A 15,328-nucleotide genomic window follows, 5' to 3' on the forward strand; every position below is an offset into this window, starting at 1 on the left:
GGGAGAAGGGCTCACTGGGTGCTCAGTGAACCTCCCAGTGGAAAGCAAGGACGGAGGGTGGATCTCCACCCCATCCCCAGCTCTGCTCCTCACCTTTTGGTTAGCTGGGGCTCCTTCCCGCAGCTTCCCCGTGCATCATGCATGGCCGAGGGGAGGGAGGCGGTATATGTGGTAGGGACAACTCGCCCTGTGTCACTCACACCTTATCAAATGTCAGGGACAGCGTTTCTTTAACTAGCACGTGTGACATATACAACACATATATGAGCCACATGTAATTGCAATTCGCACGTACACATCCACGGGGTGGGATAACCTTGTTGGGTTATTGGTGGATTAACAGCGCTGCTACAGAGCAATTTCAGGGAAACCACGGTAGCATCGTACTTACAAAGACCTCGATGGTGACGGGGACGGTGCTGTTGAGCGGTGGGTTGCCGGCATCCTTGGCCATCACAGTCAGGTAAATAACCCCATTGGCCACTTGCTCGTAGTCCAGGGGGTGGTTCACACTGATCACTGGAAGGATGCAAAGCGGGGCGGTCAGAGGGGCATTCATGCACCGGGCAGGACAGTGGGTAGGCTTGTGTGGCCCATGCACACCACCTTCCCAGGGCCAACAGTGGCTGCTGGAGGTGGCAATGTCCCGAAAACATGAGTGCTGGGCATACCGAGCCCCTTGCACTGGCATAACCCAGAGCAAGCTGCACACCCACAGAAACAGCTCTGCAGCATCTCAGCTCAAGCCCTGCTGCAAACCACTGTGTTGCAGGAGAGCTCAGGACAAGCAGAGGAGCTGTCAGAGCACCTTCTTTAAAGCCTGTTGACACGATGGCTTGTTGGGGTATGAGTGCAGCCCAAGCTGCTGTTGCTCATCGGGGGCACAGTGGTCCTGCGACCAGCACTTACCTCCATACCCGTCCAACACCACGATGTCAAAGTAGTCGCGGAAGGCAGACGCCTGCACGATGCTGTATGTGATCTGGTTGTTTGGGGAGGAGTCCTCATCGGATGCCTGGGGAAGGAGCAGAGAGAGTCAGTGTCCCAGGAGCTGGGCTGGTGATGTGCAGAGGAGGGAGCCGAGAGGATGGGAGGAGCTGACTGGGCCCAAGGAGGGTAGAAGAGTGATGGAGGAAGATGCACTCAGCAGGGGCCCCCAGGGGGTTTGTAAACCAGCTTCTCCTCCCATTGCACCTCTGAGGAAGGACTTGCCAGGTTCCCCACTTCTGCCTCCCTGCAGCACTCACCCAGCTTGGGAACTGCATTCCTATGTTGAAGGAGCAATCTTCCCTGCCTACCTGAATCCCACAGAAGAGGTTAACATCTCCATCACAAACAGAGCACCTTCCCCTCAGTGCCTGCGGACTTGACTGAGAAGAGCAAGGCCACACGGAGGCAGCGCCTTTGCCCTGGGAGAAGCCTGGGGATGCCGTATAGGGACTTATAAGAGAGCAGGAGGAGGGAGGCAGCCCATGGCTACAGCACCGCACCCCGTTGCACTTGGCAGCAAAGCACAAAGCACTTGTTAGGAGGGAGACAGTAGGATGACAGATGGGGACCTAACTTGCACCCATCTCCCCACCCCACATTCTGAGCGGAGGATCTGCTCCGGTCCCTCACCCGGAGCCGGACCACCTGGGTGACAGAGGGCTCGTTCTCCCGCAGGGCCCCCAGGTACGCCTCCTTCTGGAAGGTGGGGACATTGTCGTTGACATCGAGGACGTTGATCCTGACGCGTCCTGTTGTCTCCTCGCCGCCGCCGTCCCGGGCGATGACGGTCAGCGTGTAGCGCTGGGTGGTCTCGAAGTCCAGCCGAGCCGTCAGGAGGATGACACCCGTGTCCTTGTCCAGCGAGAAACTGAGAGGACAGGAGAGGAAGGGGCAAAGCCCTGGTGACTCCATGCTGGAGATGGAGAGCTGGGGTGGCAGCAGCCTGACCGCTGTCGCTGCCATGGGTGAAGGTCATGGCTTGCTTCTAAGGGATATTAAGTCCCAGAGCATCTTCAAGAGCCCAGCGCAGGTGGGGGGGTAGGAACCTTCAGTGCTGAGAAAGTGGGCTCAGAGGCCTCCAGAATCCCCTCTGCTGGGCAGCCTCCCCCAGCCACCCACCACAAGCGGGTGGCACATGGTGCTCCAGGGCCAACAACTCACTGACAAATGCATTTGTCGGTCCCAAGCACGCCAGCACCTGTACATCCTGAATTAGCAAAGTGATTAAACGTGCTGAGCATCGGGCATGTGCTGAAGGTACACCATGGTGGGGTTTTCACATGGTACCTGGCAGGTAGGATGTAGCAAATGCCCTTAATTGCCACGTGAGATTTTAGCCAGGTTAGAAGGGGATTTTGCAGAACAGAGGTCATGCTGGTGGCTCGGTCACACTTACCGGTCAGGGTCATCGCTGAAAAAATAACTGACTTTCCCATACGTGCCCACATCATTGTCAGTTGCCTAGAAAAATAAAAGTTAATAAATGAAGGTATTTACGGTAACACCGCATTACACACACTAGTGAATCCATTACATCCTCTTTACCTCCTCCTACCCAGGTACCAACAGGCCAGCACCAGCGCAGACCTCACATGCTGCCTTTTGTCACTCAAGAGATGTGGGGCTGGGACTTCCGTGCTCTCCTGGGTTATCTAGCGCATCCGTCCGTCAACATCTCCCAGCATCACTCCCAAAACCTTTGGCAGTGAGAAATTGGATGCCTGCTTACTTTCCCTGACACACTGAGCTCATCTGGCAAGCGCATGTGAAATAAAGGTCTCTGTGGACAGTTCTTCTCGGTCCTCAAAGTCCTCAGTTCCAGCAGGACAGGGAACTGCTGGAGAGAGTCCAGCGCAGCCACCAAGATGCTGGAGGGAGTGGAGCATCTCCCGTGTGAGGAAAGGCTGAGGGAGCTGGGGCTCTGGAGCTGGACAAGAGGACACTGAGGGGGGACTCATTCCTGGGGATCAATATGGAAAGGGGGAGTGTCAGGAGTTTGGAGCCAGGCTCTTCTGGGTGACAACCAACAGTAGGACAAGGGGTAATGGGTTCAAACTGAAACACAAGAGGTTTCGCTTGAATATGAGAAGAAACTTGTTCCCAGTGAGGGTGGCAGAGCCTGGCCCAGGCTGCCCAGGGGGGTTGTGGAGTCTCCTTCTCTGCAGACATTCCAACCCGCCTGGACACCTTCCTGTGTAACCTCATCTGGGTGTTCCTGCTCCATGGGGGGATTGCACTGGATGAGCTTTCCAGGTCCCTTCCAACCCCTGACATTCTGGGATTCTTGCAGGCCACCCACCCCAACCTCAGCATGCCCAAGAGCTGGACTCCACATGTCAGCATACCTCGGGCTGTGGGGAGAGAAATCAAAACCCATTCCACTTCAAAACTCCCCACCCCCAGATAAAATACAGACCAGGAAAAGCAGGGAAAGGGATCTAGACTTTTGTTTTCCATGAGCAGCTCCCTCCAGCCACCCCTGGAGCAGCCCGGTCACGGCCAAGCAACCAGCACCTTGTGGGGAAGGTGTGCGAAACTCCGTGTGTCAGCTCTGGATGAGCAAGGTGAGATTTATGTCTGTTTTAAAGTCTTTTCTCTAATGAATATATAAAATATGCATGAGCAGCGGCAGCAAAAAGGAGCAGAAAATTTTATTTTTAGGTGAGGAAAGTAGAATACAAGCCCCAAAATATCCTTTCTCTCCCCCAGTATATTTTCTAAATTGAGTCCTGTCTGGATTACTTACACACCAACAGGCCTGTGAAAAAGCAGGGTCAGAAACACATTTTACGTCCAGATACCATCAGAAGGCTGTATTTTAGGACCAGCACGGAACACAACCTGTTCCCGAAACTTTCCTGATTTATCGATGGCCTTGATTACCCTTGACAGCAAAGTAGGAGCTCGAGCACGTCAAACTGCCTTGCCCTGCCTACCTGCCACACCACGGGGTGGCAGAGAGGAAAAGCCATGAAAACCAGCCCGAATTCATTCATTTTGTTCTCCCCAGACACTTCCCCAGCTCGAGTGGTGAATTCCTGCTGCTTCACGCCAGCTGAAGGGTGCAGTGGTGGAACCAGCCTTGCGCACCTACTGATTTTCCCCGATTTTCCTCTCTGCTGCTAAGATGCGATTTACTTCTCACATGCACTGCGGTTGCATTCAGTAAAATGGAACGAACCTGCCAAAATCTGCCTGAGGAGATGCCCATTGAGCGAGACGCGCCTGCTCCAGGAGGGCAAACCCCTCTGGGGTGCATCTTGCTCCTGAGAGGACACCAGCAAGGACATCTATGGAGATGCCCCATCCCAGGCAGAGCCTGGCTGCTTTTCTAGGCACCTCTGAGTGGAAACACCTGAGGAGGAAAGGGGTTGATCTACTCTCTGCCCAGCCTCCCTCAGCTAATTAATATCGGTATCCTCAGCATCCCCTGGTACAAGCCGGCCCTTGACCTCCCGGCCAGGATTTTTACCAGCCGTTACTTCTGTGCTCACAACCTCTTGGTCCCATTAATCCCTAGGTGGCTGGTGTGATAGCAGAGCCGAGAAAACAACATTTTCCATGCACCTGGATCAGCTGGTGATGAGATAATAATTTACAGGGGGGCCTGACAGTACCACAAAGCACGGGCAAAAACTAATTCCTTTCATTTGGCCCTGTACAATTGCACTTGTAAGTGCTTATTGCAGTGACAGACAATGCTGGGAAAGTGTAATTTTCTTCTGCTGAGGAAAAAAAATATAGGGAAGGAGGAAGGTTAAAAGAAGGTCAGCACAGAGCTCTTTGGTGCGGTGGGGCCCTGGGGAGCCAAGACGGGGCTGGACCCCGAGCTGGGGTGATGCTGGGCCAGCCAAAACTGCAAGGAAGGCAAAGTGATCCACTCACGAGGAGCCAGGAGGCCAGGCAGCCTAATTCTGCCCCATACGCCACCTCAGCAGCTGGGTTAATTAATTACACTGGGGGAGGCAGGAGGGATGCCTGCTTGGTGGCTTTCCTGGCAACGGAACATCGCGGACACAATGCAGGGCAATGGTGTGGGTTACTCGAGCGTGGCAGCGAATATGCAGAAAAGCAAACCATGCACGCTCAGCATAGCGAATCGCGGAGCTACGCTTGTTTCTGTGTTACCAAACCTTTTTCCCCTAAGGGTGAAACAGATGCTCAAACCCCCGGGGAGAGGCAACACACGCTCCCTTTGCAAAGCCACCCCGAGGGCTCCCAGGGAGCACATGGAACCTGCATGTAAAATACCCAGATCCCACCGAGCTGATTGTTCTCTGGGGTCTTTTGCAACCCCTGGGTGCCAGCTGCTTGCCCATGGCTGCAGCCCCTGGCGTGAATGCACGGGTCCCCACAGCCGGGGATCTGCCTGAGGTTTCCTGGGGTTCCACCTGGGGAAGCAATCAAATGGCTTTTGCGGCTGCTCCTCTCCTGCCCGGAATATTAAAGCAGGATTTGCCCACTGAAGCCTGCAAAAGGGCAGCATGAAAACGCAGGTCCACATCTGTGCTTTTTATGAGCTGTCACTGGCACAGTTCGTTTAAAGAAAACCCACATTTGCGCAGCTAAACTCCGGGAGAGCGGCGAGAAGAGGAAACCTGGATAATCCAAGGGAGTAATATATGGAGCTGCAGCACAGCACGGGCACTCAGCACACGAATCACAGGTGTATAAAAATACCCAGAACCCAGCTCTCCATCCATCTCCATCCCTTAAGCACAAACATTTGTGACATTTCCCTTCTGTCCTGCCGCGGGCCACCGTGTCCATCCTTCCCCATCCTTCCCCATCCCTCCCCAGCCGCTCGCCGGCTGGCAAAGCCGGAGACAAAAGCGAGGAGCTGGCGAGCGGTTCTGCTCTCGTGGGCGAATGCGCAGGAAAGGGCATGTCATCCAATTTGTTCAGGAAACAATAGCAATGTTTGACATGTCATCAGGATTGATGAAGCAGAAATCTACATGGGAGAATTCCGTTTTAAACAGCTCTGCGGAGCATCGCCGGTAATGGTTTCAACATTCATCATCTGCCGAGCCCCACTCGACGACTCCTTAAACTGCTCAGGATTAACTCGACTCACAGCAGCGTTGGAGAATGCAGCGGGAGGAGCAAGAAAGGGTTTAAAGAGGCAAGAAGAGCCCTTTGGGGCAGCACAGATTCCCCACGGAGCCCCCAGGACTGCAAATTCTTCCCCCAAACCTGTTGGAGAGGGATGAGCAGCTGGAGGTTGGCTGTGGGGTGAGCAAAAGCAAGTCGGAAGGACAATTTCTTGCTGCTGTGTCCTGCCTGCATGAAGGAATTGGCATCAAGGAAACCAAATCCTTCCCATTTTCCATCCTGCAGGGCTGCAGGAGCAGGTCCCAGTTTGGTTTGTTCTCATTCACCCCCTTTTCCCTCCCCGACCTCACATGCAGAGACCAGGAAATAACAGAAATGGATGGGGAGCAAATTGCTTTGGCCAGAAGCTCTCTGTTTAAAAGACTCGTAGCAGGAAAGCAATTATCCAGCGTCAAAAAGCTGTCAGGGCAGCAGAGTGGCTGGGAGGGAGTCCCGTCCCGTCACTGTCTGCTCCCTGGCCATACTGGGTGGGCAGCGGGGAGGCCGAGGCACCAGTGAGATTCCTTGGGCTTGGCCCACGGGAGAAAGCAAATGAAATGGGGATTCCCATCTGCTTCCTACTCTTGTTCCAGTTTTCAAGGAAAATGAGGCAACGCGGCCACTCCTCAAGGCAGAGTGGGCAGCCATGGGCTGCTCAGACCATGGTACAAGTAGCCAGGGTGGGGAGGGTGCCTTGCCATCAAGAGGAGTTTTGAAGCCATCCAAACCTGCACATCTCAAGCAGCAAGCATCCCTTCTTAAACACAACCTACTGCAAACTGCAGGTCCTGGGAGAATAACAGCCAGCCTCAGGTATCCACCTGGGTTGGAACTGTAGGGAACAGGAATGCGAAGCGCCAAAATCTTCCATGAGAAGCAATCGGCCAGGCTGCAAAACCAGATCAAGAAAACTGATGGAAAAAAATCTACTTAAAGCCATTACGCGCTTCCCAGGTGGAAAACAGCTCTTGGTTTGTCATCTCCTGCCTCATACTGCATTCTCCCCCAGCCTTTAAAGAGCGGCTGCCCGTGGGAGGCAGCAATCAGGTGAGAACGGAATCATCCGGCACCACCGCGCCCGAGCCCGGGGATGTGATTGGAAAGGAGGGAAGTGAGAGTGGGAACCGGGGCGATGCTGGGCTACCCCCACCACCCTCACCCCCCCAACAGCTCCAGAGCACAAGGTCTGTACGAGCTGGGAGTTCAATCGCCACTAACGACCCCAAAGAGCTACGCTGAGCCTGGTTGGGGGGGAGAAAAATAGCCAATCAACCCCCCTGGGAATTGCAGAGCTTTTCCCCACCTCTTCTGCCAGCCACTGGGGAGAGCAACAGCCTCCTTGATTGTGTTTTATAACAGCGTTCTCTGCAACAGCTCCTTGTGAGCCAGGTTAACACTTGCCTGGGCAGCCTTGATTTAGTAGGGAATAATTGACTGTAGTCGGGCTGTTGCGATGGCTGGAGAACGGCGCTTCAAACATGAGCCAACAGAAGATGGCACTTGAGCAAGAGAAGCAAACGTCTCGAGCGATGGTTTGTACTGCACGAGGGGATCTCAAGACCATCTAGACACCCACCGAGGTGGGTTTTACTGGAGCTGGGTGCAAGTACTGTGCTAATGAACCGTATTGATTTCATATTCTCCTGTTGTCCACCTAAATGGCAAGCAGCACATCTGATAGATTAAATAACCACACAGTTGCTTGGCTTTGACATCTCAATCACTTTGCTTTTGAGTCTCCAATAAATTTTACAGCCCAGCAAAATGGAAGAAATTAAGGTCAAAATCCAATGGAGGAAACATAAATCCTCAATGATCTTTGAAGTATTTACGAGAGTTCCTGGAAGCCGGTCAGACCTCCCACCATCTGCAACTCCATTTCAGCCAGGTGACGAGCATCATCTGGGGGACAGCGGGGACAGGGGGGACAAGAGCAAAGGAGCAGGGAAGAGATGAGCCACTCCTTGCCTGGAGATGCACACAAACACGTTGAATCTCTGCCCGGAGAAAAGTAATGGCAAACCCCAACATTTCTCCAGCAGGAATTAAGATAATTCACCCTGAAACTAGATGCAGTTTGCAGTTGCTCTGAGTGTGAAGCAAACCCAGCCAGAGCGCAAGCTTTTCAGCTTGTCTGCAAGGAGTATCAAGCCCAAAATACATCCCTGCTGTTCCCAGAGAGAGCAACAGGGATGCTCCTCGTTCAGCCCAAGGAAAACTGTGGTCCAGAAGCTGCAGGTTGAGCCCTCGGAGGACAGTGTCCTCCCTGCCCAGGGGCTGGGAACTGTACCCCTGTCTCAATCCGACAGCAAGCAGCCGCTTCTCAAAGGTGTTTCAGGGGGTGGAGAGCCTTAGTTTTGTTCCTGTAACCAGAGGTATCAGAAGAATGTTGGTTAGGACACAGCAGCCAGCCACAAGAGGCACAGGCAGAGCCTCTGGCCCGGGACAGAAGTCGCTCCTGGCTGCTGTGACGGATCTTGGGATGCTGATCTACACACCTCATTGCTCTCTAATACCCAGTTTAAGCAAATTAACCTCCCTTTAACACCCCAACAGCAGCTGTCAGCAGCACGAGGGGCTGCACCAGGTCACCTGTCCGCAGGGTGACGTTGCCCCTGTCACAGCGTCGCTTCAGCTCACGGCACCCACTAGGTGTGGGTTCATGTGGGAGCCCCAGCTGCTTTGGGAGAGATGTGGGTGCCAGCGGTCTGGGGGGAAAAGGGGGTAAAATCCCAGGGGTGGTGGCTCTGGAGCTGTGCAGGTGGGGAAGGACAGAGCTACCAAGTCTGGGGAGGAGGCAGCAAGGTGCAAGCGGTGCTCGCCCCAAAGGGACAGCCGAGGAGGACGCGTGGAGCCAGGGTGTCCGCATGGCAGCGAGCGTCACCTTGGGCAGGATTCTCCCTTCGTCCCCAGCCAGCTCTGGAACCAGCACTCACAGCCTGTAGCAAGGGAAATCACCCAACCCCATCTCCTGCTGGGACACTGGCAAGAGTGGGGGAATGGGGAATCCTGCTGCCCAGCTTGTGCTTTGCACAATAAAATCTGGCCGGGAGCAGGTCTATCTTTGCCCCGTGTTTTGCTTTCCAATCTCACAGGCTGAATTGGCTTTTTGTTTTTGGGTGCCGTTGGTTTTGTTTTGTTTTCTTTTCTTTCCCCCCACTCTGTGCTTTGGCCATGCATTTACCCTGACAGCTCCATCAGGACGGGCAGTGGCTGCAAAAACTGCAATAAGTGCCTCTCTCCTCAGCACTCGGGCTGTCATGATTCCTATTCCACCCCATTTCGGCTTTACGGATTGATATTTAGATTAAAGAGATAAACACAGCCAGAGAGCACTGGGCCCTGACAGAAAGATGGGGACTTCAGGTCCGTCAATCACGCTGGTAACTCCCTCCTTGCCTTCACTTCCATTCCCTTTGTTTACAGAGCTGGATTGACAAGAATATTTAACAGGAACAAGGAGTGCAAGCATATTCTTTTTTTAAAAAAATAAAGAAGAGCAGCATGCAGGGAGAAGACAAGCCATTCATGTTTAACTTTCCAGGCAATTTGGATTCGTCTGCTTTGATTATTTAACTATTTACTGTTTCGTGTATTTGCAGCTTGCCTCTCCTCTTGCAGATAAAGGATTCAATTTTCTTTTAAGCAGCGGGGAAATTGGAAGAGATTTTGTTCTGTTTAAGCACAGCTGGAGTTGGAGCACTCAGGGGGATTGAGAACAACAAGATCAATTAAGATGCTAACGGGGAGGGGAGAAGGGCTGGCAGCAGGGACCAAGTCCAGGCTTGGAGGGCATCAGAAATGTCCAACTGGGACAAGCCACTTCTGACACACGTGTGGGAGGTGACCCCCTGCGGAGCAGAACACAACCTCAACCCCCTGAGCAAAACTCAGAGGGTCAGTCAGCTGGGAGAAGTGGAGAAGCCCTGTGCTATCAGCATCCCAACACGCTGTCCTTCTGACCACTGATGCCTTGTGAGAGGATGGGCTGCACCACGCGCCCCTCCTAGGGCTGGGAGGTGCCCCAGGAGCCACAGACGGGGCAGGGGATGGTTTATTGTCCACCTGATTCCCCACGGAAGCCTAGAGCATGCACATCCCAGGGAGCGTTTTCACCCGGCCATTGGTCTGCAAGGTTATTTCCCCACTCCTGGCTGTGTTCCTTACCCCATGTGAGCTCCCCAAAACCAGGAGTGACACAGGCTTTCCCTCAAGGCTGGTCCGCACCATCACCACGTGAGACAGAAACACGGCTCAGAGCTACGGCCAGCGCCGCCATTCACCCTCTACAACTACTGCCTTTCACCCAAAATATTTCTGCTCCCTGCCTTCACTTCTTCCTTGGGGAGAAAAGGAGAAAGACAAGCTTTGGAGGTCCTCAAGAGACACAAGACAGCAGCAGCTACACAGATGATAGGGGACAGCAGGTACCCTTGGCCAAAGGGATGGAGGAAGGTGGGGATGGAGGGATGCAGAGTGGGGAGAGACCTGGAGGCCGCACAGACAACCAGAGGAAACCTGTCAGCTTTGCAAGCAAAGCCCCATCCCACCCATATCAGCCACATGCACCTGGAGCTGGACAAGGCCAGACACCCCAAAGCAACCCCAGGATCTCTCCAAAGTCTGGGCAGGATGCGGAGCCCACGAACCACAGCATCTCCAGCAGCAGACTGATGGCTGATTGAGAAAGTGATTTGCATTTTAAATAGGTGCTTATTGATGTCTGCAACTTTCCGTCCCAAGGTGGAAAAACTACATTATTACTTTCTTGTTGAGTGGCATTTACAGCTGGCTGCAAAGAAGGGGAAACAAAATCAGCCCAGGATCGATTTTCCCATCCTCGACGCGAGGCCAAAGCGAGATCGAAGCAGCAGGAGAAAACTGACAGCTGGGTGGTATAGGAGAGAAACTTTGCCAACCAAATTAAAGGTTGCCTTAATGAGGAGAGTAATGGAAGGTTAATTAGCGCATTTACTTCATTAGGCTCTTACTAACAAGGCTTCTCTTGAGGAAGCGCAGAGAGGGGGAAGGCGAGAATCCAGGTGAATGGATGTCTCGGGGACGATGATCAGAAAGGGACTAGTAAGGAATGTGAATCAGAATATATATATATATATAAAATTATCTATATACATATATTTATATAAGAATGTACAGGCTAATGCATTTGCAAAAAAGACAGAGGGACCTTCTCTTCCCCCCCCATCCCCGCCTCCATAAAATAATCTGAAATGAGGGGGAAAAAAAAGGTAAAACAGTGTTTTTCAAAACTCAAGGCTGTCTTACAGATCCAGATTATCAATCCATGAGGAAATATGGTGCTTGTTTTACCCGCTTTGCTGCATACGACAAGCTACAGGCACCCATTCCTGTGCTGAAATTGATACCTGATGGTTGAACCAGGCACCGCAGTTCATATCTGGGAGGTGTGCAGACTGCTGGGGATGCTCAGGCTATTCCTGAGGGTCTGCAGAAGATAACTCTGGAAAGCACACGAGCAAGCCTGCCTGGAAATGCCATGGTGGGTCAGGAGGAACGTTTCAAAGCTCTGAGAAGTCTCAGCATCCCCTTCTGATTTCTCTTCAGGATGGTCGTCCTGGAGAGGAACCCAGCACCATCCCAGAGCAGAGGTACTTCTGGGCAAGAGGGACATCAAGGCAAGGCAAAGCACATAACCTCGCGAGGACGTGGCAGGATAAGGTCCCGGGGAGAAGGGAGTTGTTAACTCAGCAAGGATTTGGGACAAATCTCTGCACAACCATCCCGTAGATGTTATTTTAAAAGTACTGCTGGTCTAAGATAAATACAGCGGAGAGGAGGGATGACGGAGCTGGGATTACTTTCCACACTTCCCTGGAGAATCATTTTTCTCCAGACCCTTCAAGGCAAATCAAATGCATTCTTGTGTTAAAAACAAGTTACTCTTGGTTTGTTTGGGCTTTAAAGATTTTGGTTATCGAAGCTTTTCAGGAAGACTGCGCTGTGCAGATCTGTAGGGTATGAGGAGCTTAAGGAAACCTCCTGCCCCTTAATTCTTACCACCTGCTGGGTCATTTTAGACCCTTTCCCCATTCCTCCAGGTCTAGTAAATACATTGGCAATGGAGAGTGAGGCACGTGCCCGGCTTTTGGGAAGCCAGCACCAAGCTGAGCCCAGCTGAGGGGTGCCAGAGCATCACCGAAAGGACAGGAGGGATGATGGACTGAACCTCTCTCCTGCTCTTCTCCCTTTTGGAGGAGGTCACTGGGCTGGGTCTTGGTGACCCCAGAAGCAAGGCCGCCTTTTCATAGCTTCTTCCACCCTAAAGAGCTTCCCAGCTGAAAGATCTATCTAATGCCAATGGCTCTCCCCTCTCCGGGGCACCAAAATGTTCCTTATGGAGGCCCATCACAGGGACGGGAGCCCAGGGGACAGTTTCCAAACCCTCCATGCCTGGGAAAGGAAGGAGCAGAGATGTGAGCAGCTGGACCTCATACCTGGCCAGCATCAGACCTCTTCACAGCCATCGGGCTCAGGTCCCTGGGAGTTTGCTTTCTGCTCCCGTCTCGGCTGACATGCTCTGTGAGAGCTTGCAAAGCAGCTGTACTACTCCTTGCTGCGGCAACGATGGAGCTTGGACAAGGATGGAGAGCAGCAGCAGTGTGGGGACAAGCCACTGAGGGCTTCTGCTGCCTCTGGACTCGAACGGGACCAAGACACTGCCCACATCAGGTCTTCCCTAGTGCTGGAACTCACCCAGATCTCCATCCCAAAGCGGAGGACGTTCCTTCTGGGTGTCCCCACCTCATGCCCTGCTCCTGCACAATTGTTCTTCCCCTGCTGAAGGGGTTTACCCCGAGAATGTCACCATTGCTGGAACATGTTTGCTAATCCTGTGGCAGGCCCTGATCACAGCTATGGCCGAATCCGTCCATCCTAGCCCTGTCTTTCCCACCACGCACAGCCCCGAGCCCTCTGCACCCTTGCTCACCACACCTTTCCAGGGCACAGCCTTCCAGCCCACTCATTGTTATCAGGAAAGCCAGCACCCCTCAAAAGCCAGCACCCATCTAAAGCCAGCACCCATCTAAAGCCAGCACCCATCAAAAACCAGCACCCGTCTAAAGCCAGCACCCATCTAAAGCCAGCACCCCTCAAAAGCCAGCACCCATCTAAAGCCAGCACCCCTCTAAAGCCAGCACCCCTCAAAAGCCACTGCCAGCCCAGGCCACCCTTGACCAGGGATGCCAGGGTCCCAGTTAATTTAAGGTACAGCCTTAGGTCCTCAGTACCTCTCATTCCTGGAAGGCATGAAGTTATACCAGCTACCTGCTTGCTCAAGAAGTGTGAAATTCTTTCTCTGACTTTTTCTGTGATGTTATTAAAAGGCTTCATGGCCAGTTGTTTCAGAAAAAAAGAAAAAATAATATTTCACTCTCTGTTGGTAGCTGGGGCAGAACTTGCCCATTTCTTCAGACGGAGCTCTGATGAGCACCCTGCTCTATTGCGTCTTTTCAGAAGGAACGTGCCACTGCGTGGGACCTCCGACCGCCTCCACCCAGCTTTCCTCTGCACAGCAGGGCTCGGGACAGGGGAAAAGGGACATTTGCATTGGGAGAAGCCACCAAAAACTGCAGCGCACTGGACAGCCTGCTCCCTGCTCCGCTCTGCTCTTGAGTTGCAACGCATGCATAACTCCCAACTGCAATTAGTTATGTTACAGGACAACGGGAAGCTTGACCGGAGTAAGCACCTCCTCTGGTCTCTGCAAAACGTGACCCACAAGGAATCCCTGCCCTAAGGGGTTTATTGCACAGATAAGGACTGCGGAGGCAGGGATTAAAGCTGCCTTTGGGCACGCTGCAGGCTCCCTGCACATCGCAGGAGTCATTCATGTCAAACCTGCGCTCTCCAGATGTTCTCGTGCAAGCAAATGACTACCCGAATCTGTATGATAAATGCACTTCACAGGCAGAATTAAACAGATGAATGGACAGACAGGAGATGGAGGGAATGCGAAATAGAGACTAAAGAGCAAACAAATACAATCCTAGAGGGCGAACACTGCTGAGCTGTGCTAGGGAAGTCACCGGCATTTGCCCAGGCAACCGTACAGGCGCGTTCCCGAGTCCCTGCACCAAGGGAAGGAGGCAGAGAGCGAAGCACAAGCAGCGGCTCTGCATCCCTGCTGCCCGCCTGCGCTTGGGCTTGCTTTACACTTGATTTAGACGTGTAACAGGCAATGTTTCTCTACTGTCACCCACATTAGGAGCTGAAATGCTGCACAGACAAACGGCCGTTTGTCACCACAAATGAAGTCTGCTTGCTCTTTTGTGTGTGTTGTTTTTTCTCCTTTCCATTTTCGGCTGGCCAAGCAGAGGGCGGCGGGAAAGGGCGGCAGTGAGGAGCAGGCTTGCTCAGCAGGGCACCTCGCTGCTCCTCCCAGGCCACGAAGAAAACCCCTTCCCCTCACCTACACCCACCCCACCACGCACAGCCAGGGGGCTCAAGCAGAAAAGCACCTGCAGGACGATGGGCAACCAGCCCGGCGTCTTGTGGGCTGCTGGGAGTAACTTCTCTTCCTTCCCGAGGACATCAGGTTGGGCAGAAGATCAGTGATCTCCCATCACCTCAGCTCCCATGGCTTTTGTGGCTTGATCTGGCAGCGATGCCCTGCCCGGCCCTGCCAGCGGTGCTGCCGGGGAGCCTCCTGCCACCCTTTGGTGACTGCTCGCCAAGCCCACACACCCCCTGCTTCATCCCCGTCTCAGAAAACTGTCCTGAGCAGCCTGGAAACCCGCTGCCCCTCAAAACGCACGGCACGTATATGCACAAAGGGGCATTTTGCAGCACTGAGCAAGGGAGGAGCCAACAGAAGTCCCCTTTCATGAGGATGTCATTCGGTGGCCACCAAAGAACTGGGCACCCCACGTGGCCAGCCAGACTTTCTTTAGAAAGTCTAAAGAAAGCACTAAGATGGTGTTTTCTTTAGAAATCAACCCCAACCCCTGTGTGTGAACACCCATAAAGAGCTCCCAGGTAAGCAGGAAAGTAGGAAAAAGAAGAGGAATTTCTTAGCAAGGAAAGCAGATGTTCAGTGGTGACATCCTTGTGTGGTCCCTGTTGTCGGTGGCACGTGGGACAGCTGGAGATGCCCAGCACGGGTGGGCAGTGCTGTGGGGGCGAGCAGGGGCTGCACCTCGAAGGCGAGCGGCGGCAGGAGGAGCTCATACTTTACGAGGGTTGTGAAAAAGTTCAGGATCAG

General features: G+C 53.2%; 1 protein-coding gene across 2 annotated transcripts in view; it reads right to left on the reverse strand.

Moving 5' to 3' along the window:
• Nucleotides 1-15,328, reverse strand: part of CDH23 (cadherin related 23) — a gene marked incomplete at its 5' end in the record, with an annotated part of 191,770 nt that overhangs the window by 61,129 nt on the left and 115,313 nt on the right. For both annotated transcript variants that reach the window (XM_082054336.1, XM_082054337.1), the window contains 4 exons: nucleotides 392-519; nucleotides 910-1,015; nucleotides 1,621-1,858; nucleotides 2,387-2,451. In XM_082054336.1, the coding sequence (XP_081910462.1) occupies nucleotides 392-519; nucleotides 910-1,015; nucleotides 1,621-1,858; nucleotides 2,387-2,451 (537 nt within the window). The remainder of the gene's footprint in view (nucleotides 1-391; nucleotides 520-909; nucleotides 1,016-1,620; nucleotides 1,859-2,386; nucleotides 2,452-15,328) is intronic.

This window comes from Streptopelia decaocto (assembly GCF_964273445.1).
Source record: "Streptopelia decaocto genome assembly, chromosome: 5".
Taxonomy (NCBI): domain Eukaryota; kingdom Metazoa; phylum Chordata; class Aves; order Columbiformes; family Columbidae; genus Streptopelia; species Streptopelia decaocto.